The 26,318-nt window shown below is 38.3% G+C and overlaps 1 protein-coding gene across 7 annotated transcripts in view; it reads right to left on the reverse strand.

The window, feature by feature from the left end:
* Positions 1–26,318, reverse strand: part of LPAR1 (lysophosphatidic acid receptor 1) — a 161,422-nt gene that overhangs the window by 81,036 nt on the left and 54,068 nt on the right. For 6 of the 7 annotated variants that reach the window (XM_006142729.3, XM_006142725.3, XM_006142726.3 and 3 more), the window contains exon 2: positions 3,813–3,971. In XM_006142729.3, the coding sequence (XP_006142791.1) occupies positions 3,813–3,857 (45 nt within the window). In that variant the 5' untranslated portion in view covers positions 3,858–3,971. Of the gene's footprint in view, positions 1–3,812; positions 3,972–22,790; positions 22,850–26,318 lie in introns of those variants that run through there. The other variant, XM_006142728.3, reaches the window with a different exon arrangement.

Raw genomic sequence — 26,318 nt, forward strand, 5'->3', positions numbered from 1 at the left:
AGAGAGGGAGAAAGTGAGAAAGCAAGCCACTAGGTTCAGGACTTAAACCACGGTCAGCCATGTGAGAGTCCAGCACCCTAACCACTACATCACCTGCCAGTCCCTCCCACTATATTTTTTTAAATCTAATAGATCAAAAGTCTTGCTGATCTTATATATCCTTGTATTCCCAGGCCTGCCATTGTGTCTGCTGAATAATAATAATATTACCTAACATGGATTGGGCAATATAGTGCCTCTCTTCTAAATTTTTAAAAATTATTTATTATAATTATTATTATTATTATTAAGTTTTCTATAGGGCACAAGTGCTCAGCAGGGAGGGGAGAGAAAGTAAGAAAGCAAGGCACTAGGTCCAGAACTCGAACCACAGTTGGCCTGTGGGAGCCCAGTGCCTCAACCACCATGCCACCTGCTGGCCTCTCTTCTAAATTTTATATGCATTATCTCATTTGATCCATAAAACAACCCTATGAGGTTGGCTTCATTATTCCTATACTCATTTAGCAAGTTAAGCATGGAAACACTGAGAGGATGAGAACCTTCCCCTCAGGCTGAGGGAGTAAATGTTGGAGTTGGGATTTTGAACACAGGCATTGCGGCTGGACAGTCCATATGCATCCTGCTAAACCATGCTTCTAGGTCTCCCGCCTCCCCCATAAGTGACCTCAAGGAGAAAATTTTAATTAAATGTAAATGCTCCCTAGTGAGAAACATTAAATACCAAGGAGTAAGACTTCGCTAGGTAGAGTTACGCTTTAGAGGGATTTCCTCTCCCAAGATCCAATTTTTGCCCTCTTGGGGGCAATGTCATTCATTGAGAATGTACTTTAGAGACCTTTCACTATACATTTTCATTATGTCCCATATGGTTGTGCCTAAAAACACATGGTCTTGTTTTATGATTTTAATGATGTCTTCCTGTAAGTCTTATTCTGCATCTTGCTTTCTTTTTCCTCCATAAGATATCATGGGATGATATAGCTGTATTGATAGTCTCATTTTTAAACTGCTGCATGTTATTTCAATCATATCCACATTCCTGAATTTATTAAGTCCTTCTTCTGTTAGATATCCAGAATGTTTTGTGCTTCTTAGTCTTCAACAACTGCCTCGACGAATATCTTTATGCAGTCCTCCTTAGGCTCAGGGAGTGTTAGATGTAGATACCAAGACAGGAACAAAGGATGTGCAAAGGTATATCATTTTAATAGATACTGTCAAATCACACCCTAGGTTGGGTGTACCAACTTACCTTCCCACAGAGAATTCACGAGAGTACGCGTTTCCCTAAGTATTTACATTAAATATGACCTCTGTCTATCTTGGGAGATGTCAAACATTTGAATTAAATGAGTCACTTAAAAGTATTTTGATTACTCACCAGCTGATAGCAGCTTGTGTAAGAGGGAAGATGGGTAGCTAAGATGCTGCTGTGGGAAATGCCGACAAGTAGTAACAGCAACACCAGAATCCTGAAATGTCTTACCCAGAAATCCTCAACTGGGGCCTAACTCACTTCATAAAAGGTTAAGAACAATCATCACCTGGAAACAGGTACAGTTCGCTTCACAATGTGACAGGTACTCAATCTCTTTACCTATTTTCCAAGTATCTCAGGCACACATGAACACATCTCACACACACACACACACACTATTGAGAGTAATGGGAGCCAACAGGTGATGTGGTAGTTAAAGGTGCTGGACTGTCATCTAGCCAATCGCGCTTAGAGTCCTGGACATGGAGACCCGGAACTCATACCAGGCACGTGTGCATGTGTGTCCCAAATCCCAGGAGGAAAATGGAGGAGAAGGAATTATAGCGTGGTCATCCACCTTGGGGAATGATTTCTCACTTTCCCTCTCTCTCTCTCTCTGTCACCAACGAGTGCACGTGCCTTATGGCAAAAACCTAAAAACTAAATATACGTAGAGAGAGACTAAAGGAAACCAAACACTCAAAGTAAATGAAGTGCTGAAAAGGCAATCCCTATAAGAGAAAGAAAATCCACTTGATGGAGGAAACACTGAATATCCTAGAAAATACTAAAAACTTTAAAGAACAGCAAGAACTTTATTCATATGATAAAATCCTAGTCTTTTAGAGAGGAGAAAAAAAGGATTTACAGTACATTTAGTAAAAATGCCATTTTCTTCCTCTTTTTTTCTCTCCCTTTCCCATAAGCAGACATTCCCCACTTAAAAAAATGCATAGTTACAAAATTTAATTGCCTACAAAATTATAACAAAAAAAGTGTGGAATGACATTCTGTATCATCAAAATTCAAGTTATAGTTAATATGGCTCTTTCTCAAAAGTATATCTTAGTGAGACCAGCAGTTAGCGTAATGGCTATGTCGCTGGATTCCCACGTAGTCGACCACGGTTCGCATCCCGGACCCGGTGGCTTAAAACTCACGCCGGGCATGTGTGCGTGCGTGCCCAAGATCCTGAGAGGAGAATGGAGGAGAAGGGATTGTGGCATGGCCATCCCCCCTGGGGGGTGATTTCTCACTTTCTATCTCTCTGTCTCTCTCTGTCTTTCTGGCGAGCACACGTGCCCTATAGCAAAAACTTCTCCAAAAAAAGAAAAAAAAAGTATATCTTAGTCTTCAACCTTGGCCTAAAAATGACTGTCCTGCTGGGACCAGCAGGTGGGAGTGGTCAAGACAACTGGATCCCACACGGCCAGCTGAGCAGTTCAGGTCCTGAACCTAGCAGCTTAAACACACCAGGCTCATTTAAGTTTTTGTCCAGTTGGAAGAAAGGGGACTGTGGTGTGGCCAGCTCCCTGAGAGGTGCTTCTTCCCTCTCTCTCTGTCTCCATCTCTAGCAAGCACACACAATTTGTAGCAAGCAAGCAAGCAAGCAAGCAAGCAAGAAAGAAAGAAAGAAGAAAAAAAGAAAAAGAAAAAGAAAAAGAAAAAAAAAGAACAAGAGAAAAAAAAAAAGACTGTCATGAGCTGGGAGGCCACACTCTAGAAAGAGAAGAGCACCCAGGAAACCACACTTGTTGAGCACCTACTATGTGCTTTACACATGTTCTGTAACTTAATCCATGTCACCATCAGCTGAGGTATATGAGAGGAAACTGAAGCTGAGAGAGGTTAATAGTACTGAAGCTCTTCGTCCAGCAATCAGAGGAGCAGGGACGTGAACTGAGGCCTGATGACTCCAAAGTCTGACTGCCATCCTCCCTGCCGCCTGCTGACACTGACAGAGTCCAGTGACTGCTCAGACAGTTAGGGTTGTAAAATAACCTGAACACAGACAAGTTCCTGGCGTATTACTACTTCCCACTAGACAGAGGAAGTAACTCCTTCGACTGCTGTTTATAAGTTTCTGGAACTGCATTTTGTTTTCAAAGTTCCTGGAATAAGATCAAGGCAAAATAACACTTATAGGAGGAAGACAGCATTCAGAAAACTTGTTATAATGTAAGATCCATTTTGAGATATCCCATTAAACCCAAAAAAGGCCAAGACAGGGGTAGCTACAGAATTTACAGCTTTTACAGCTGATTTTTCCTGGCTTGGAGTCTGATGCCTACAGTAACAATCAGGCATCCTTAACACTGAAAGTCAAGGCCCACGCTGAACAAAGGCCAGTTCACTAAAATCACTTGTTCATTGTTCCATCTGCTTCCCGAACTAAATGGCACCTCACCCACAAAAGCACCATTGTCCAAACACCCGCCAAATGATCATGAAAAATGTATATGATCTCAGAGACAAACACACTTTCTGAAACGATTTAAATATTTGACAAAATTCTGATGAGTCAAAATCTATGCTAATCATAACCACTTACCTGGGGCTGTGAAATTACAGGGGTGGAAACAGAGGCAGAGGCCATGATGGCACCGGAGATGTGGGCGGCAATCAGGCCCAGCACCACAGTGCAGGACACAGGGGTCAAATGCTCTTGCTTGCTGATCAGACAGAGGTCATGCTAGGAGATATTGTGTACCTGGAAAAAGACAGGAAATCGCACAGTCAGCATGAGCGGACTAACATGAGAATAAAGTACCATTGGCCAGAGGAAGCAAAAATCCCTTATAACAAGTGCCAAACACTGGCTTCATGTAAACAGAAATCGGGAAGGTAAGACTTAATGTGTAAAAGACATGACTTGTGGACCATTCATCCAAAGGAGATTATGTTGACGTATTTTCATAAATTTAAATCCAGCTCTGTGTGCCAGCTAGATATTTGAGGGAGACAGTTCGAAGCTGTAGAGATGAGAATAGTGGGCCAGGGAAGAAGCCATGCTGTCATAGTAAAGGATTTGAATGATCTGCAGGGAGAGCTCACTGTTTATGTGCAAAGGACAAAGAGAACATTGCCATCAAATGCCTAGAGATCAACCATTCAGTCATGCCTCTTTGCAGATAAAAAAAAAACAGGTGCAGAGAAGAGAAGAGACTAGGTCACACGTTTAGTAAATGGCAGAACAAGGACTAGAGCAATGACCGCAACTCCCAGCCCGGTATGAAACATAAAGTGAATATGTTTCCATGTTTACATTTCCCGAAGGAACTTAAAGTCTAGACACCCCAAAATGATGGGAGTCAGTTATGAGAATAAGTCAGGTACTTGGATAGGTGAGTAGGAGGGCTTCATAAAATAAATCAGACTTCCACATATGTAAGAAACAGTGCATTTCTAAAATCCTTTCGACATCCTTGGAGAAAAGATGCTAAATAAGCACAAAGTATAATCAAATCTTCTCTTATTAATGCAAGGTCAAATGGAATTAAAGTACAAGTTTATCTTGGTGCAAAAACTATTAAAACCTATTAAGTTTTTTTACAATATACATTTCTCATGAAACATATGGCATGTTAAACAAAATGTAGGCTACCAATATCTATTCTTAAATACTTGTACCATACACTCAGGTCCAACATCAATCGGCCAAGATAAGTCATTAAGCAAAATAACCTTAAAATATTTTCAGTATTCAGAGTAAAGAAAGTTGCCCAGAAGGGGAATATAAGCACCTTGCTTGTAGTAAGGAAAACAATATAAAAATGGATGTGACACACAAGACCTGTTCACATGGTACCATTGTTGACCACAGAAGAAGAGATATAGGGACCAGGAGTTAATGAAAGCATACTGGATGTCAATCTTTGGAACCGCTACTTTATGTAAAGTTTGAGGCAGAAATTATTAGCTCATTTCATAGAAGAGATACCTAAAGCTTTTTTTTATTTCTTGAGAGATTTTTGCTATCAGGCACATGTGCTCGCCAGAGATAGAAACAGAGAGCCAGAAAGTGAGAAATCACCTCCTTCCCCAGTAGGGATGTCCACACCATAATTCCTTCTCCTCCATTCTCTTCTTGGGATCTTGGGCATGCAGGCACAGGTGCCCAGCATGATTTTGAATCGGGTCTGAGACTTGAACAGTGATTGATTACGTGGGAGTCCAGCAATGTAACTATTCTGCCATCTGCTGGTCCCAACACCTGAAGCTTTGAAAGGTTACACAACATCCCACAGTCACACAATAAGGATATAAAAAAGCTGAAATTTAAAGCTCATACTCTTTCCACAGATCAACCTTCCCAGTAATGAAGAATTGAGAAGAGATGAAGTGTGCGTGCAGTCTTTAAACGAAAATATCAGTCCAGAAGAAAGCAGGATGAAGGTCAGGTGACCTGCAGAGTGACCCTGAGACAAAGAACCCTGGGCTGCTCTCATCTATATAAAGCTTCAATAATGTGTTCCTCCTTTTATGTTTCATATCTTCAAGTCGCCTAATAAATAAAGCAGATTACTACTTTCATATCTTCAAGAAGAAAAATAAGACAGGAAATTAATGCCTTGCCGAGAGTATCCAAGGCATATCTAGCTTTGAGACTCTGTAGGACCTATTGACACATTACAAGAACCCCTCATAAAATAACCTATGGTTACTTAACTCTGCCAAATGCAATGCTAACCATTACTCCAAAGGTATAGATCAGCTCTTTCTTGGGAGAGATGTCTTAAAATTATACCTATGAAATCTATTTACTTTCCAACTTATTTACAAAACTGCATAAGTAAGTCATAGGAATACTAGAAAACATGACCAAAAAGACAATAGCCTAAGTAATAACATTATTCACTGAGTTTCCAACCAAGTAAGCTGGTTGACTTTAACATACTCCTTGCCTTACTAGAGCCAGAAAATGACAACTATAATTTTGCACAGGAGTTTTTAAGAAATACACCCTGTCTGATCTCTTCTAGGTACTTGGATACCTGTTTGGCAGTTCTTCCAACCTGACATCAACCTAACTCTATTTCCTTCTCTTGAGTTCTCAAACTGTGTCCCAGCCATAGAAAACTACAAAGCTCTGTAGGACCAGCAGTTAGCATAATGGCTATGTCGCTGGATTCCCATGTAGTCGACCATGGTTCATGTCCCGGACCCGATGGCTTAAAACTCACACCGGGCGCGTGTGCGTGCATGCCCAAGATCCCAAGAGGAGAATGGAGGAGAAGGGATTGTGGCGTGGCCATCCTCCCTGGGGGGTGATTTCTCGCTTTCTGTCTCTCTGTCTCTCTCTGTCTGTCTGGCAAGCGCACGTGCCCTATAGCAAAAACCTCTCAAAAAAAAAAAAAATCTACAAAGCTCTATAGGTTTGCCCCACTAACATTAGGCTCTCCAATGTCCTTAGGCCAATGGAGCAAGTAATCTCTGGCAGCATTTATGCTGGATTTACATGTGACAATGATGACTGTCCTAGAAAATGTGTGAGAAAAAAAAAAAAAAAAAAAACACTAGGAGTTGGCTTCTGAGGAGGATGGTCATGCCAAGAGACAATGACCTTGCTAATTACTGAGGGCCACACCTAAATACCTAAAAGAATGTCTCTGGATTAAGGCAAACTTTCCTTTGGTTACTTGTAGGACTGATGCTGGCTCCCTCCCCAGGCCTCACAGGAAGATGAATTCCTAATCAGTAAACTGATCTACTACAAACCTAACCTTTTTCCTTCATCTGGACTGCAGTCAAGCACTGACTCACATAAGTCTCTTAAGAGAACACAGGGCAATTCCCAATACTGAATTACATAGGCTTTCCTCTCTAGGGTAAGGGATAGAGAAAAACCCAAATTCACCAGACAAATGAGATATTATGGTTCAAAACAAGAGAAAGCTGTAGAATTATAGCAAATATTTACTTAAGAAATAAGTGTTCTACATAAAAGAAAACTTCAGAGAATTTCTAGTTCACATTCTTGAAATTTGGGAGGATCCAGTAACACCTTTGAACACAGAGAAGGTAGTTATGAAAAGAAATAAGATCAGAAAAGAATTTGCATTAACAAAAAAGAAAAAGAAAATTTGGATTATGAACTTGAATTAAGGCAGTCAATAAAGCAGGAAGCATAAAATCAAATAAAAATAATAAAATTAGTGGGGTTAGAAAATGGTGCATTTGCGACACTCTGCAATGCTGATGCACATGGAATGGTTCTGAGTTTGTATCCAGAGACCTTCCTGAGTGCATGAAACATGCCTATGTCCATGATCAGGGCTGGCTGAAGCTGGGAATAGATTGTGGCACCATGACCTCGTTGAAGGTTGTGCTCTTTCTCTCCTTGTCTCATTCACGAATGGAAGAAAAAATTAAACAAACTTTAAAACATAAAATAATAATAGTGAAGCAGAAAATAAGCTAGAGTTTCAGGTCATGGGGGCAGGGTGGGAAATAAAGAGAGAAAGATTTTAAAGATTCCATCCCCAAAACAGAACAGGTGAACAAAAAGTACTAAAAGAGAAAAAAAAAAAAAAAAAAGAAACCACCAAATTGAAATCAAGAAAGAATAAATTTATATTCAAATCTTTAGCAATGGATTAAACAGACAAATAACAATTCAGATAAAATGGAGGGAAAAAAAATCAATTCGAAATTTGTATATCATCTTGCAGAGAACTCTATAATCTGGTAGGAACCAAGTAGAAAAACTCTTGACTCCAAACCTGGAGGAACAGGAAGATAAGTATAGGAAGGCCAGAGTTTGTCTCTCTTAGCCTCTGTTCCCCCTACCAGTGCTAAATAACATCTGAAGACGGTCTTATGTCATATCTAAAGGCTAAGACTGGAAGAATTCTCTCTAAAACCTGAGCAAGTGAGAAGGCTTAACAATAATATCACCAAGAAGATATGGCACTCAATGAAACAAAAACAGGATGCTTAAAAACCGGTAATCTGGGGCCAACAGGTGGCCCAGTGGTTAAGATGCTGGATTCCCACGTGGCAACTGCAGTTCAAGTACTGGACCCAGTGGCTCAAAAATCACACTGGGTGGTATGTGTATTCCCAAAATCCCAGGAGACGGGGAGGAGAAAGGATTGCAGCATAGCCATCCCCCCTTGAAAGTGATTTCTCCCTTTCCCTCTCTCTGTCTCCGTCTCTCTCTGGTGAGTGCATGTGCCCTATGGCAAAAACTTTAAAAACAAACAAAAATCCTGATATTCAAAATTCAGTAGACAGTGGCACAGCAGTAAAAACACCATGCTCTGCAAGGCAATCCCCTGACAGAAACTTTTTCAAATATACTGGGCATACATGTGATCATAATATGGACTGGCTAAAGGCTGGGGTCGATCATGGCATCAGGACCCTGTTAGGGGTGATGTCTCTGTCTCTATCTCTTTCTCTTATTTATGGAAGAAATATACCTTAACTTTAAAAAATTCAATAGAAGGATCGGAATACAAATTTAAGAAACTTACCCAAAATGAAGAACAAAAATCAAAGTGAATAAAAATAGAACAGTTAAAAATGAGAAAGCTAAAAGATGTAGTCCTGAAGGTCTATCAGCCAAACAAAAGGAATTCCAAAATAAAGGAATAAAGAAAACTGAGAGTGTGTGAAATCAAATAACTTAGAATATTTCTTAAAATGAAAGGTTATATATTTGGAGACTAGAATAGCCCACCAAGTGCCTACCTGCCCTGCCCACCTTAATTGATTTTAACATGCCCAGATTAAGCACACCATCTAGCAATATAAGATTATTTTTTAACACTGGGGGTTTTTTAAAACCCCTATAAGATATCAGAAAGGCCTAATAAACACAGGATTAGGAATCTCAAAGTTTTTGGATAGCTCCACAGTAACCCTGATGCTGGAAGACAATGGAGCAATGGGGAAAGTAATTTACAATGGATAATTCTACTAGATGTCTTCTGCAAAACAGAGGACACTAAGAAAAAAGGGTATATACAAGAAATAGAAGTCCAATATAAAAGAAAAACAAAAATGAATTCCTGGCATGGTAGCAAAAGAGACAACTAGATGGCAGATAAGAAGACTCAAAGGTTTCCTTTGATCTAGGAAATTATAACTAATGTGAAAAGACAACCCTCAGAATGGGAGAAAATATTTGCAAATTATTTCTCGGACAAAAGATTGCTACCTAGAATATATAGGGAACTCAAGCAGCTCACCCATTTTTTTTAAAAAGGGATAATTGAATTAAAAATTTGGTCAATTAATTGAATAGACAATTCTACAAGGAAGACGTACAAATGGCCAAGAGTCCTAGGAAAAAAATGTTCCAAGTCTCTAGTCATAAGGGAAATGCAAATTAGACTACAATGAGATATCATTTAAACCTAGTTAAAATGGCTAGGATCAAAAAAATAAAGAATGTTAAGTGTTTGCAAAGCTGTCGTGATAGGGAACTCTTTTACACGATTGGTGGGATTGTAAATTATTCCAACTTCTGTGAAAAACAACATGACAGCAGCCTCAAAACCTTACAAACAAAACTCCATATGACCCAGTAATCCCAATTCTTGGTATCTATCCAAAGGATAAGAAAATACTCAGTCAGAAAGACACCTGTATGGGACCAGCAGTTAACGTAATGGCTATGTCACTGGACTCCCACGTAGTCGACCGCGGTTCGAGTTCTGGACCTGGTGGCTTAAACTCATGCCAGGCGCGTGTGCGTGTGTGCCCAAGATCCCAAGAGGAAAATGGAGGAGAAAGGATTGTGGCGTGGCCATCCCCCCTGGGGGGTGATTTCTTGCTTTCTGTCTCTCTGTCTGTCTCTGTCTGTCTGGCAAGTGCCCTATAAAAACCCCTCAAAAAAAAAAAAAAAGAAAGAAAGAAAGAAAGACATCTGCACATCCATGTTTACTGCAGCACTATTTATAATTTCTAAAATGTGGAATCAACCTATGTGTCCAAAAACTGATGGCTGGGTTGAACACTGGACACATACATACTATGCAATATTACACACTTTTAAGAAACAATAAGATCTTATTGTTCGACTCAACATGGATAAATATAGAAGACTTACTGCTGAGTGAAGTGAACCAGACTTCAAAAGAAACACATTGTATATCTCCACTCAATTTGTACAAAGTATCTATACTTTATAGCAGAGGCAGAGAGATCTAAAGAAGTGATAGTGGAGAGAATAGATGTGGATACTAGAAATGGTAAGGGAGGAAAGTAGTTGGTAGATAGTGGGTGGTGGATGGTGATGTGAGAAAAAAAAATTTAGGGTAGTTATATCTGCTTAAATGTGTGATTTGTCTATTAAATCAGTCTGCAGGTTATTTTATGAATGCTTTATTAAATTATGAAAGTTCAAGCACAAATAATTTTTGGAGACTATAAATAATAAACTTATGTTTACAAGATAAAAACAAATCAAAACTTTCTTTGGTTCTGTCTGAAAATAGCTCACTCTAGTGTATACCTGTTAATTAATCTGTCATCAGAAGAACACTCTGCCTAAACGAAAGGGCTAATTACTGTGCAAAATGTTTACAATTTTTTGTGTGAAATTGTAGTTTATCATTAGTTTGCATCTATAAGCTATTCTTACAAATATTACTTGTATTTTAGTACATATAACTTTATAGTTTGAAGTTTGTATCTGTGTATTTACAAGTGAAATTTATTTTACCAATGTTTCTGAATGAACTAAACAAAGCTTCTGGTTGTGGGAAAAAATTTTCTTCTATTAAAAAAAAAAAAAAGACTCAAAGGTAGCCCTGACAGAATAACTGTCCATCTGTATATATTGAGAACAGGTTTCTGTATCCTAAAGGAGAACAAAAAATTTGAAGAGGAAAAGGAGTCATAGAATTCTACATGGCTCAGAGATGAATAACATTAATAAGATCATCATCACATTAACAATGAATAATGGCCTAGTCAGAATCATGACCTAACTATAATAGGACCAGAATGCACAGAATGGAAGTATGTATATATGGAACACCTTCTCATATGAAATCTATATTTAAAACTGGTAAGTTAAAAGCAGAATTAAAAATTTTATAAGTCTACAATGTATACATATTTTAAACTAAAATAATGCAAATTAAAAAAAATTTTTTAAAGAAGTAGAAATCTTAAATTTGGGCCAGCCAGCATGGTGGTTAAGGCAGCTGGATCTGATAAGGTCTTCTGCACTGTTCAAGTCCTGGACCTGGTGGCTTGAAAAACACACCAAGCACATGTTTGTGCATACCCAAGGTCCCAAAAGGAGAGAGAAATAAAGGAGAAGGAACTGTGTATAAAGGAGAAGGAACTGTGTAGTGACCATTACCCATGGGGGTTACTTTCTTTCTTTCTCTCTCTCTCTCTCTCTCTCTCTCTCATGCTTGTGAGTGAGCACATGCACACACCCCCTGGCAAATTAAAAGAAAGCAAGCAATAAAAAGACAAGAAAAGAATGAAACAAGAAGAAAAACAAGAAAAAATAATATCACTCTTCAAACTAAAAATTTAACATGACAAGAGGCAGACATGCCTCTACAGAAAGCCAAGAATGCGATGGAAGACTGGCTTGGAAAAAAGTACACGGCTATAATAATGGAATTTACTGGACTGATTAGAAATTACAGATATAAAGCACAGAAAATAGACTCAACATAAGAACAATTGGCATACTTAAGAACAAATGGAACAAAAGTTATTTAACAATAAAAGTAAACTCCTGGGAGCCAACAGGTGGTGTGGTGATTAAGACACTGGACTCCCATGTGATCGAACACAGTTTGAGTCCTGGGTCTGGTGGTTTGCTTTCTCACTTTCTCTCTCTCGTTCTTTTTCCCTCTGTTTGTCTCTCTCTCTGGGGAGTGCATGTGCCCATAGCAAATTTAAAAATAATAACAATAATTAATAAAATTGAATAATTCTTTTAAAAAAGTAAACTCTCCTAACTCCTACAATTCAGGCACAAAACAAAAAACACATCTAATCAATCAATAGGCAGAAGACCCTAAATATATATTTCTCCAAAGAAAATACACAAATGGCCAACAAATAATGTAGAGATGCTCAACATCATTGATTATCAGAGAAATACAAATCAAAACTACAATGGGGGGACCAGCAGATGGCATAATGGTTACGTTACTGGGCCCCCACATAGTCAGTGACAGTTCGAGTCCCAGACCTAGTGGCTTAAAACTCTCACTAGGCATGTGTGCACGTGTGCCCAAAATCCCCAGAGGAGATTCCAGAGTGCCAATCCTCCCTGGGAGGTGTTTTCTCATCTTCTGTCTCTCTTTCTCTGTCTCTCTGGCGAGGCACATGCACCCTAAAGGAAAAAAAAAATCCCTCAAAAAAAAAAAAACTCAAAAAACAAAACTAAACAAAACACTACAATGGGATATTACCTAATACTGGTTAGAGTGGCCATTATTATTTTAAAATACACACACATAGAGAAAATAAGTATTGGTGAGATTGTAGAGAAATTGAAACCTTTACATACTAGGTAGATGTTAAAATAGTGCAGTCACTTTGGAAAACTGTATGGAGGTCTCTCAAAATATAAAAAATAGACTACCCCATGATCCAGCAATCCCATTTCTGGGTCTACCTCCAAAGAAACTTAAAAGGATCTTAAAGAGGTATTTGTATGCCCAAGTTCACAGCAGCATTATTCACAATAGCCAAGAGGGAGAAACAACCCAAGTGTCCAATGACAGATGAACAGATATAAACGGAACGTGGTATATTTATACACAGTATTATTCAACCTTTAAAAAGGCAATTCTGACACATACTACAATATGGATGAACCTCAAGCTAACTGAAATAAGCCAGTCACAAAAAAGACAAATAGCGTGTGATTCCACTTAGATGAGCTAGCTAGTGTAATCAAATTTATAGGGACAGAAAGTAGAGTGATGTTTGCCAGGGACAAGGGCAGAGAGAAGAAAGAGGAGTCGTTGTTAAATGTTTATAGAATTGGTGTTTTATCAAATAAAGAGTTCTAGAGATTGGTTGCACAATAATGTTAATATACACTTAAATGGCTAAGAGAGGACATTTTATCATAACTTTTTAAAGAAGTTCTCCACGTTCCAAGAAAAAGTATGAAGTAACTGAACAACAGTTAAAACAAAGGTTTACGTTACTGAACTTCAAAAGTTAAAAGAATTCCCATTAAATAAAAAAAAAAAACAGGGGAAAAAAATCAAATCATGATGGGGAATACATTGGGCTGGTCATAGCCATAATCCTGACCACAAGAGATGATACGACAAAGGAACGAATTTCAAGACTTTCTCAGGGATATGACATGACTCAAAAAGTCTACATTCTGCCAGACTGTCACTTACTTGCAAAAAAGAGCAAGACATACTTTTAAATATAAAATAATCAAGATATATTGGGTCATTTTTCTACATAAAAATATGTCATAGCTTTCCCAATGACCTAATATGTTACCCCCCCCAAGCCATTTGATAACATAATACGACTTCCCATATGACAAAAGTTAAATAACGTGCTCAAGAGAGTTTGCCATGAGCACCCAGTCAATCCATATAAACACAGAATGCCTGTAATAATAGTGTCAACAAGAAAGAATGCAGTTGTAACTATTGGGGATAAAAAGCTACACAACTGAATGCGTACAACTAATTCTCCATCTTTCAAGTAAGAAGCTAGTCAATACTATTTTACTTTTGAAGTTGATACAAAATCAGATTTTGGGGGACCAGCAGTTAGTGTAATGGCTATGTTGCTGAACTCCCATGTAGTTTACCATGGTTCAAGTCCCAGACCTGGTGGCTTAAAAAATCACATCGGGTGCGTGTGCGTGCGTGCCCAAGATCCCAAGAGGAGAATGGAGGAGAAGGGATTGCAGTGTGGCCATCCCCCCTGGGGGGTGATTTCTGGCTTTCTGTCTCTCTATCTCTGTCTGTCTAGCTAACACACACGCCCTATAGCAAAAACCTCTCAAAAAAAAAAAAATCAAATTTTGGACCAGCAGATGGCGTAGCAATTATGTTGCTGGACTCCCATAGGGACAATCAAGATTCAAGTCCCAGACCCGGTGGCTTGAAACATGTTGGGCACACGTGCATACATGACCAAGATCCCGCGAGAAGAAAGAATTGCAATGTGGCCATCTCCCTGGGGATGATTTCTCACTTTCCCTCTCACTGTCTCTGACTGTCTCTCACCAGCAACCTCACAGACCCTACAGCAAAAACCTAAACAACAACAAAAGTCAAAATTTCAGGTTTAAAGAACCAGAAAAGAAAAGGAAAGGGGGAAAAGTGACGAGAAATTGTTGCATTAAACTTTTTATCTGAGCTAGCTAATCTCACCACTGCCTCCTATAAAGCCTGAGAGACAAATGGACCAGCTAGGATGAAGAAAACTAGGCTCACTTTCAGAGCCCATTTGCTTCACATGAAGAGTTAAACAAAGACATTAGAAAAGCACTTGAGAACCCAAAGAAGTTCCTTATGTTTGGTTTTAAAATACCATCTCTACCTGTGACTTCAGAACTCTCCTCCCTTTCTCAGAGAATCAGGTCTAAGATCTTACTTCAATATTCTCACAGAAAACAATATATTTCATGTTTCTAAGTCTTTCCTTTTCCACATATAAGATCAGTTTTTTCCATTTGGTTCTCCAGCTTTTCAGTCAGACTTTTTATCCTCTATTTGGCTTAAAAGTTGGCATTCTTTCCAAATGGCACAAAGCTGAGGGCATTCCAAGAAAGAGTACAACTAGTCCATCCTGCTCATGCTGACTACAGCACGAGAAACCCAAGTGCCACGTGGCACCTTTTTACGTGGGGTTTTTAAATTTTATTTTATTTATTTCTTCCATGTGTAAGAGAGACAGAGGAAAAGAAAGACAAAGACAAAGAGACAGTGCCTTCTACAAGGTCTCAATGCCGCATCCACCCCCAGCATCAGTCAGCTTTAGATCGTGGGCAAGCACGTGGCCCGTGTACTCAGAAGTCTAGACTTAAACCAGAAACTTTCTAGTGTGAGAAAGTTGGAGAGCATCACAGTTTATCTCTGAGCCACCCCCTGACCCTGTTTTTATGAATTTTATTATTCAGAGTCTTGTCTTGTAGGAATTTTAAAAATTGACCCAAAATTACATAAACTACCATTGTGGTTTCAAAGACTATATTGATAGGCATACAGTTTTCCCCTTCGAAGTGTTCCTGAAGGGGAGAGACACTATCCTGAAACTTATTAAAATCACCAGGAATGGTAAAACCATTTACAGAATAACCTCAGAACAGTTGTCCCTGATAGGGCAACAGATACATATATTTATATATATATAGGCTAGACCCCATTCACAGTCTCAAAGTCAGGCCAGTTTGTATAGTAATGCTTAGAAAATTGGGTGAAATTTCTCTCTTTCTAGCAAACACACATGCCTCTGGCAATTAGAAAAAGAAACAGTGGGGCTACCAGGTGGCATGTTGGTTAAGGGCACTGGACTCCCCATGGCCGACCGTGGTTCAAGTCCCTGACCTGGTGGCTTGCTTTCTCACTCCTTATCTTTCTTTCTCTCCCTCTCTCACTTTGTCCCTCTCTGGTAAAATTTAAATAAATAAACAAATAAATAAATATTTATATAAAAAATAAAAAGTAGTCAAGTAAACATACACACACACATATGCACACTTTTTTAAATATTGGTAGAAGTGAAGGGAAGGGAAAAGGGGAAGAAAAGAAACCAAATGTGGATGGGGGTAAAGTGTCGAAATAGCTAGTCAGAATATAGAAGTTTGTGACTGTGAAGACAAATGATTCAGCCCCAAATACAAACTTTCAACAGCAGAGGATCTGTGGATGAAGGTGGCTTCCATTATTTAAGATTTCAAGTAGCTTAAAAATCACCATCTTTGGGAAAATCATTCAAAATCAATGCTTACTGCTTAGTTTGAAAGCACACCTCAACACGAGGAAGTTATGCTTGAAAGAGCGTTTTCTGATGTGCTTTTATACAATACAGGAAAGTAGCACACAAATATATTTCTGGTATAGATGCCATTGTTGTAACCTTTCTGGAATGCATTATGGATCTGTATATGTATGTATGGTTTGCATTAAGATCCTAAAAAGTATGCTGAATCAGAGGGTATGTAACACCACCACTAGGAATTTAGACTGTGGATAAAATATTAAGGGTAAAAGTCTTGGTACATTGTTTAATGCAGTATCATGGGTGACAGGAAAGTTTTAGAAACAATCTAAACATCTAATACTAAAGTAAACTTACCAGCTGAGCTATTAAAAGCTATGAAAACATTTATGTTTACATACAATTAAATTTTAAGAAGCCAATACAATTAAATCATATTGAAATATCTATCTCTTTCTGGAAAAAAACATACACACAGAGAAAGATAATATATATACTATATTTATTATATCCTGAGGTGGTATGGCTTACGGAGACCAGATATAATCACCAGTTTCAACTAAAAAATAAGGTAAAATATACAAAACATTGGACATTGGGCAATAAGACCAATGATCTCCAAGAAGCAGAAAAAGAGCAGGTGAGCTGTATGACGACCCCAACTTCCTGCATTGTGAATATCCTGGCCACAGTACAGGGAATATGCAGGTGGAGCCCAGAGAACTTACTGAGTTCAAGAGGCAGATTGGAGAATCCAACAAGTTCAAGGCAGCTATAGTACCAGAGAGAAAAGAACTGGAAAGACAGAAAGTTCCAGAAATCTGCAAAGTGTCCCCCTTGAGTAGTCAACAGAAAACTTACAGAAAATGCATTCAAGGAAACTGTTGGAGGCTGGAGAGATACCCATCTGAGCACCTGGTGCTCACACAGAACTGGGAATAGTCTCTGTTCCTACCAGCAAAGCCAGAAAAACCTCATGAATTATGGAACATTCAGCAGAATACTCAGAAGCATCTTGTCTCAGAAGTGGAGAATAATTAGCCCGAGACTAAACACTGAGCTGATCCTGCCCAACAAATCTTAAGATATAAAAACATCAAATTTTTTCCAAGTAATTAACAGTGACCCAGAACAAAGTTTGAGAATATTTATAGGAACATGAACATATCAACATTCAACAAGGTAAAATTTACTTGGCCTGGCATCCAATCAATGATTACCCATCATACACAGAAGCAGGAGAATATGACCCACAAGAATGAGAAAATTCATCATTCTATTGAAATAGACCTAATATTGGCACAATTCGTAGAGTCAACAAGTACACTGAAAGAGGTTTTACAACTGTATTCCAAACATTCAGAAAGTTCAGAGGGGACATAAAAAATGTAAAAGGTCTAAATAAAACTTCTAGAGATGAAAAATACATATAAAATGAAAAGTACCCTGACGGGATGAATAGAAAATGTGCCATTATAAGAACTCTCCAAAATGAAACACTAATAGAACAAAAACAAGAAAAATTGAAAGGAATCCATGCTCTAGGTCAGAATCAAGTGGACTAATACACAGGGAACTGGAGTGCCCAAATAAAACAGAGCAACAGAAAAGAATATTTTTTTAAATGTAAGCTAAAGATTTCCAAATTTAAACCATAAACACACAGATTCAATAAGCTCAATGAACTATAATTGCAAGAAACAAATAAAAAAGCACAAAGAAATGTCACAATAAAGTTTATTAAAACATAATGATAAAGAAAACCTTTAAAGTTAGTGAATTAACAAAGACATGTGGCATAAAGACAAACGAAAATAAGAATGACAGCAGATTTCTCATCAGAAACAATGTAAGCAAAAAGACAGGGGATCAATACCCCAAAGTAAGTGGATGGAGGTGGGGAAATAGACGATGAATCAGAATTCTATACCAATGGAAAATGTTTTTCACACTGGTTCCAGAGTACAGTGGTTAAGTGCTATACAATAGGAGATCCCACATGGCAAACTAACATTTGCATTCTGGCCCCAGTGGCTTGAAAAACACACCAGGCACATGTGCATGGTTGGCCAAAATCCTGATGGGATGGAGAAATGGAGGAAAAATAATTTTGACATGACCATGCCCTACTGGGAAATGCTTTCTGTCTCCATCTTTCTTCCTCTCTCCTCCCACCCCCACCACCTTGCCCATCCCCCCCAAAAAAAAAAGTTTTTCAAGAATGAAAGTTAAAAAAAAATTTAATGTAAAAAAACCTGAAAGAATCCATCATAAACAGATCTTGAACTACAAAGAAAATTAAAATGGGAAACCCATTAGACAGAAGAAAAATTATCTCAGATATGTAAATACAGGTTTTCAGAAAAAAAATTGAGAACAAAAATGGTAAGAAAAGTGAATAAATATTTTAAAAACTACTTTTTTATTATGTAAATCTTTTAAAAATATAATTTATAACAATCCACAGGATGGAAGAAATATTTTGCAAATCATGTACCTGATAAGGGACTTGTATCCAGAATATATAAAGAATTCTTTTTTAAAAAAATATTTTATTTAACTTTATTTATTTTTTTTTAATTTGATCAGAGAGGGACAGGGTGAGAGTGAGTGTGTGTGTGTGTGTGTGAGAGAGAGAGAGAGAGAGAGCTCTCAGGTCCAGGACTCGAACTGCAGGTGGCCATGTGGGAATTCAGCACCCTTAACCACCATATCTGAACAGTCATTTTCCTAAGAATATAACGAAATGACCAAAAAGTATATGAAAGACACAGCATCATTTGCCATTAGAAAAATAAAATAACATCTACAGTAAGATACCAGTTTATAACTACTAGGGTGGCTCTAATTAATAATAAAAAGACAGATAACAACAAATGAAGAAAATGGGATGCTCATACATCGCTGGTGGGAATGTAAATGGTGTAGTCACTGCCGGTTCCTTAAAATATTAAACATAAACTTTCCATGTGACACTAGAGTTCCACTCCTTTCAGTTCCACAAAGAGAACTGAAAATGTATATCCACACAAGAATTTGTCCAACAATGTTCATAGAAGAAGCATTATTTAGATTCATCAGAAAGTAGAAATAATTGGGAACCAGCAGTTAGCGTAATGGCTATGTCACTGGACTCCCACGTAGTCGACCACGGTTCGCGTCCCAGACCCGGTAGCTTAAAGCCCACGCCGGGTGCGTGTGCGTGCGTGCCCAAGATCCCGAGAGGAGAATGGAGGAGAAGGGATTGCGGCGTGGCCATCCCCTCTGGGGGGTGACTTCTCACTTTCTGTCTCTCTGTCTCTCTCTTTGTCTGTCTGGCGAGCGCACGCGCCCTATAGTGAAAAACCTCTCAAAAAATAAAAAGGGAGTTTATTACAAAGGCAAAAGGGAAGAAAAAAAAAACAGAAATATAAGTATAGTGTTGTGGGATTCTTATATATTATTATATATCACTTAAAAGCAGCCTTCGATACTAAGGTCCACTATAAATATTGAATCAGCCACTAAAAATAAAACGAATAATTATAGTTACTATGCCAACAAGGAGATAAAATGAGGGCTGGCCTTGTAACCTAGTGGTTAAGGGAGCCAGATCCTTCATGACCAGAAGTGATTCAAACTTCAGCAGCTTGAAAAACACACCAGCCGCATGTGTGCACAGGCCCTGAGTCTCAAGGAAAAGAAGAGACTGCAGCCAACACTACCTAAGATAAAGCTGATTGCCTGTATTATCTAACAGCATATCTTAGAGCAAAACACCCTCAGGGTAAAGAAGATCATTTCATAATGATAAAGGGTTTATACATCAAAAAGACATAACAATCCCAAAAGTTTATTGATTTTTTTTTTTTAATTTGCTAGAGGACACTTGTGCTCCCTGGAGAGAAACAGAGAAAGAGAAAGGAAAAATGAGAGACATCCCCATGGGAGATGGCCACGCAGCAATTCCTTCTCCTCCATTTCTCCTTCCTCTGGATTTTGAATATACATGCATCTGGTATTTTTTTCAAGTCACTGTGTCCAGGACTCAAACTGCCCAGTGGACTATGTGGGATCCAGTTGTTTTAACAACTACACCATCAGCTGGCCCAGCTTATGCATTTAAAAATAGACTTTCAAGATATGTAAAGTAAAAACTGATGGCAGGAGAAATAAACACACAATTAAAGCCAGAGAGTTCACTACTCCTCCGTCAATTAACTGACAGAAGAGAAAATCAGTAAGGACATAAAAAACTTGACCCAATTCATCAACATGATCTAACTGACATTTTGAGAAGACTCAACTCTACAACGGCATAATATACATCCTTCTCAATTGCAAAAAAAGTACTAAGATAGACCATATTCTGGGCAATTAAAAAAAAGGCATAAATTTAAGAGGATTTGAGGTATATAAAGTATGTTCTGTAGTCATACTAGAATTAAATTAGGAATCAATAGCAGAAAGATATCTGGAAGATCACCAAGTTTTAGAATATTTATAACATTATCTCTAAATACCTTACAAATCAAAGAACAAATTAAATGAGAATGTTAGACAGTATTTTGAATTGAATGGATATTTTGAATTGCATGAAGAAGAAAACTAAATATATCAAAAATTGTGGCGTGCCATTAAAGTAGTATCTAAGAGGAAATTTATTATATGAAACAGCTATAACAGAAAAGAAGAAAGATCTCAAATATCTTTCACTATCAGAAACTAGAAAAAAATCTAAATAAACCTAAAATAAGTAGGAAAAAAATCATAGATAATAATGAAATAAAAGGTATAAAACAAACCCAAAAGGTTTTTTTTGAGAAAAATCAGTAGATACTTTCAGATTAGTCAGAAAAAAAAGGAGAAGACACAAGATAATGATATCAGAAATGAAAGAGGGTTTGTCACTAGTGACCCTAATTAAAGGGTAACAGATGACAAGCACAGTGTAGCATAAACATGAACAATAAATTGGACAATAGAACATTATAGAGAATTCTGAAGCAGATCTACACTTACATAGACAATTACTTTGTTTTTTAGAGGGAGATTTTTGCTATAGGGCATAGTAGAGAGACAGAAAGCAAGAAATCCCCCCCCCCCCCGGGGGGGGATGGCCAAACCACAATCCCTTCTCTTCCATTCTCCTCTCAGGATTTGGGGCACACACTACATGTGCCCAGTGTTAAGTCCAGGACTGAAACTGCCACCAGCCACGTGGATGTCCAGCTACTCAACCATTACACCATCTGCTGGTCCTGACAATTTTTAACAAATGTAAAGCAGCCATGCAGAGAAAAAAAGATAACCTTTTCTTTACTTTCAAATATGAAGACACAATTTAAAAATTGCTCTGCAACTATTGGAAGTCATGTGCCAGAAAAAAAACAATTATTTTTTGATTCATACTGGATTCAAAAATTAACTGAAATAAATAATAGACCTAAATGTAATACTTGGAACCATAAAATTATGGGACCAGCAGTTGGCATAATAGCTATGTCACTGGAATCCCATGTAGTCAACCGCAATTTGAGTCCCAGAGCCAATGGCTTAAACTCACACTGGGCACATGTGCATGTATGCCCAAGATTCCAAGAGGAGACTGGAGAAGAAAGGACTGCAGCATGGCCATCCCCCCGGGGCATGATTTCTCACTTTCTGTCTCTCTGTCTCTGTCTTTCTGGCGAATGCATGTGCCCTACAGCAAAAACCCCCCAAAAAAAAAAAAAAAGAACCATAAAATTTCTAGAAGAAAACAAAAAAAAAACATTTGTGTACTTAGGATAGTCAAAATTTTCTTAGGTAAAATGTCAAAAGCATAATTACTCAAAAACAAATTTAAAAATTGGACTTTATTAAAATCAAAAATGTTTATTCTTCAAAAAACACTGCGTTAAGTAAGTAAGATAAGCCACTATAAGGAAATACATTGAAACATATACCTATTAAAAGGTTTATATTGAATGTAATTCAATTTTTTAAAAGGATCAAAAGTTTGGGCAGTTTACTAAAGATCATAATAAACAGATGGCAGATAAGCAGAGAAGAGCAATTAGGTAAATGTAAATTAAAACCACAATAACATGCCATGCATATTTAGTAGAATGAAAAAAACGTAAAAGACTGGCATACTGAGTGTTGGTGAAGACATGAACAAACTGCAGCTCTCCCACAGTGATGTGCAAATGTAAAATGAAATCAGTTTGGAAACTAATTTGGCAATTTCTTTAAAAGTTAAACATGTATTTACCCCCCCCCCAATCAGTCATTTCACACCTAGCTATTTACTCAAGAGGAATGGAAGTATATGGCTATACAAAGACTTGAACTCAAATGTTTATAGTAGGTTCACCTTTAATAGCTGGAAACCAAAAATAGTTCAAATGTCAGTTGCCATATGAATGGATAAACAAAATGTTTTATATACAGGCAATGAAAATGCCACTTAGCAATGAAAGAAATGAACTATTACTGTACATGAAAGCATGCATCAATCTAAATAATTAAGCCAAATAAGAAGGCATCCCCCCAGAGCCTATGTCAGAGCCTGCAAGGAGAAAGCCATACTTGCAGTTGTCAGCGATAGATGTAAGAACAGGTGTAAACACTGCACAGTGAGAAGTGCTCTTACCCCAGTGACAATGAGTTTACCGAGCACTTGGATTTTGGTCTCTAAATGCAGTCCTCTACTGCAAGAAGCCACTTCTCCACTGCTCTGGAGAAGTGTCTGGTTCCAACGCCAGGCCTAGGGAAGTACGTGATGCATTGGAACATCTTGTACTGACAGTTAAGATAGCACATGAAGGCTTTGCTAAGAGGACAAGGCAGCTAGTTTGAAAAGGACCTACTGGTCTGGTTATTTACAACTCTTTGGGAAAATAGAAACCTAATGAGATCATTTAGTATAAAGAAAAGTTTGATGAAACACTAGATATTTACAAAGACAAGCACTTCCCCACAATTTATTAATTACAAAAGAAAAAGAACAGTCACAGCAGAGAAGTCTGGAACACATCACGTCAACCAACAGATCAAAGTAAACATCACCAGTAATGGGACGAGTAGACATGACGTGCACCTGATAGGCTACAATGAAACATCACTCATCCTATGATGTTCTTGCCGAAAGCTCAAAATCTGAATTTAATCAAGAGGAAACATGGGACGAACCCAAACTGAGGAACATTCGACTGGTCTATAATCTTCAAAAGATCACAGTCATAAAAGTAAAAACAAACCACCACCACCAAAAACAAACAAACAAAAAAAAAAAACCTTAGAAACTATTCTATATTCAAGGACCCAAAGAAGAGGCATGATTATTTAAACATAATGCAAGCTTCTGAACTGGATCCTTTGCTTTCAAGAATATTATCCTGAGCAATTTGACAAAACTCAATGGGAACTGAAAACTACATGGTAGTAAGATAACAATATAAATTTACTCAGTTCAATGGTGATTTTGTGAAAGAATGTCCCTATTTGTGAAAATACATTATAAAGTACTTGTGGGTATTTGGGTTTCAATGTGAACGAGTCATTCTTAATTGACTTAATGAAATTAAAAAATATCCTTTACACTTTCGTACTGTACTTGCAACTTTTTTTTTTGGGGGGGGGAGGCACATGTGCTCACCACAGAGACAGAGAACAGAGAGAGAAAAAGCGAGAAATCACCCCCCTGGGGAGATGGCCATGCTGCAATCCCTTCTCCACAGTCTCTTCTCAGAATTTTAGGCACTCATCCACACACACGCAGTATTTGCATCTCTTCTATAAGTTGGGGAGAGGAGGTTTAAGAAGAAAGGGGCAGAGGAGGAGAAACAAATTGTTTATAGATGGAAAAAGAATGTTCATGTGTCACCACTAACAATAACAGACATGTCCCAAAATAAATTTAATTGAAAAAAAAAATTTAGGGCTAGCCCTATAGCCTAGTGCTTTAAGGAGCCAGAACTCATATAGCAGACTGAAGTTTGAATCCCAGCCTCAGGGACTTAAAAAACATGCCAGGCACATGTGCATGTGTGCCCAAAATCCCAACGAGATGGAGAAATGGAGAAGAGGGAACTATGGCATGACCACATCCCAATGGGGAGTGCTTTCTCTCTCTCTGGCTCTCTCTGGCAAGCACATGCACCCTCTAGCAATTATTTTTTTTTATTTTAATCTGGCTAGAAGTCAGTGTTACATGACTATCCAGATACATGTGCTCCTGACTTTATAGAAGACAGGAAAAGATGTCCCAGACAAATCGTAACATGTAAGAGGCACGTTGCCAAATGTCAAACGCGTTTTTTGAAAAAAGAGTAGTCTAGACTATAGTAATGGGGTGGGAAGCACTGGACCACCAAATTTTGCTATATTTTCAAAAACTAAAGAAACATGATAGTATTCAAGAGAGACACTGACATTTAATGCAAAACCAAAAAGAGGGCCAGTTCTCCAGCAAACTGCCCCTGGGTGCTTCTTCTGTTTCTAGGATATAGGAAAAATGTGATCAGGTACCATGTTCTTTGAAGATGGCAGACTGTGACATTTCTCCTGCCCTCCAGTGAGAGTAATCTTTTCCAGATGTTGTTTGGCCCACAATGTGCTATTCAAAAATATGAAAGTTTTGTTTATTTTCAAAGTTCAAGAGTCAAATAAGAAACCTCGTTTCTTCACCAACCTGTAATTAAACTAGAGATAAAAGTAAGCTCTAAAAAAAATCAGTATGCAACCTAAATCTAGACTTATACATCCTCCAAGGTTAAGGGAGAAGAAATAATATGTGTTGAATATAATCTTGGTATCTACTTCAGCATGGGAAAAATAATGAGGCGCTTAATTTCATTTCCTTTCCAGCTCCTGGTATATGCCATTCTTCCTCAGTGAAATCCCTTTTGGCAATACTTCCATAAAACTGTAAGTACAGAGCGAACCTAAAGAAAACTAGTATTGTGCTAGAGAATGAATTATTCCCAGCTGGGTTGAGGATATGTAAATACTACAATTTCCTGGGAATTCACATGCATGATTTTGTAATGTGAGGAGTAAGGTAAGGTTGGCCTTGCTCAAATAGTACCACGCGATTGAAGAAACGCAGAAAGTGAAGAGAAGGGAGTTAAATGACTCTTCTCTGTTCATGATGAGTTAACTATAAAAATAAGCAAAAATAAATAAATAAGGGCCAGCTCTATAGCACAGTGATGAAGTGCTGTGTATAAAAAAGCTAGATCCCGTATATATGGCCATGGTTCGATCCCTGCCCCAGCAGCTTGAAAATGACACCAGGCACATGTATACGCATGCCTAAAATCTTGATGGGATAGAAAAACGGAGGGAGGGAACCAGTAGTTAGCATAATGGCTATTTCGCTGGACTCCCATGTAGTCGACCGCGGTTCGCGTCCTGGACCCGGTGGCTTAAAACTCATGCCGGGCGTGTGTGCGTGCATGCCCAAGATCCCGAGAGGAGAATGGAGGAGAAGGGATTGCGGCGTGACCATCCCCACTGGGGGGTGATTTCTCACTTTCTGTCTCTATGTCTCTTTCTGTCTGTCTGGCGAGCGCACACACCCTATAGTGAAAATCTCTCCAAAAAAAAAGAAAAACGGAGAAAAATGGACTGTGATGTGACAACATCCCATTGGCTTCTCTCACTCTCACAATCACATGTGTCCACTGGCAATAAAATAAATAAAACGAAGTGGGGTCCAACTTATGTGACTAGTACCCTAACTTCTGTTTTTCTGTTATAAATGGATTTTTCATACAGAAGTGGACACCTACTTTAAGAATTGTTGAAGCTGTTTATCGGGAAAGCAGCAGAAGATGGAGAAGAAAAGGAGGCTTTTTACAAACTGTGAAGAGATAGTAAAACCACAAAGTAGCTACAAAGCCCCTATGCCTGAGACTCAATCTAAAAAACAACAGGAAACCTGACAGCAGCTGGGAAGCCCCACTTTAAAGGCGTACAACCATTCGGTCATGAGCTTAAAAGATGCTGCCCTACATGTCCAGAGAAACACAGGGAGCTATTTCAAGTATGTAGAGCATGGAGAATGTCACACAGAAAGCTGCTAACTAGTGTGGAAAAGGACTTGGCCACCCCCAAAAAGAAGATGAAGCATTAGGACATTAGAAAGAGAATTCTGCTACAAAAGGAATTAGCTAAA

The sequence above is a fragment of the Tupaia chinensis genome, unplaced genomic scaffold, assembly GCF_000334495.1.
Source record: "Tupaia chinensis unplaced genomic scaffold, TupChi_1.0 Scaffold000081_1, whole genome shotgun sequence".
NCBI lineage: Eukaryota > Metazoa > Chordata > Mammalia > Scandentia > Tupaiidae > Tupaia > Tupaia belangeri.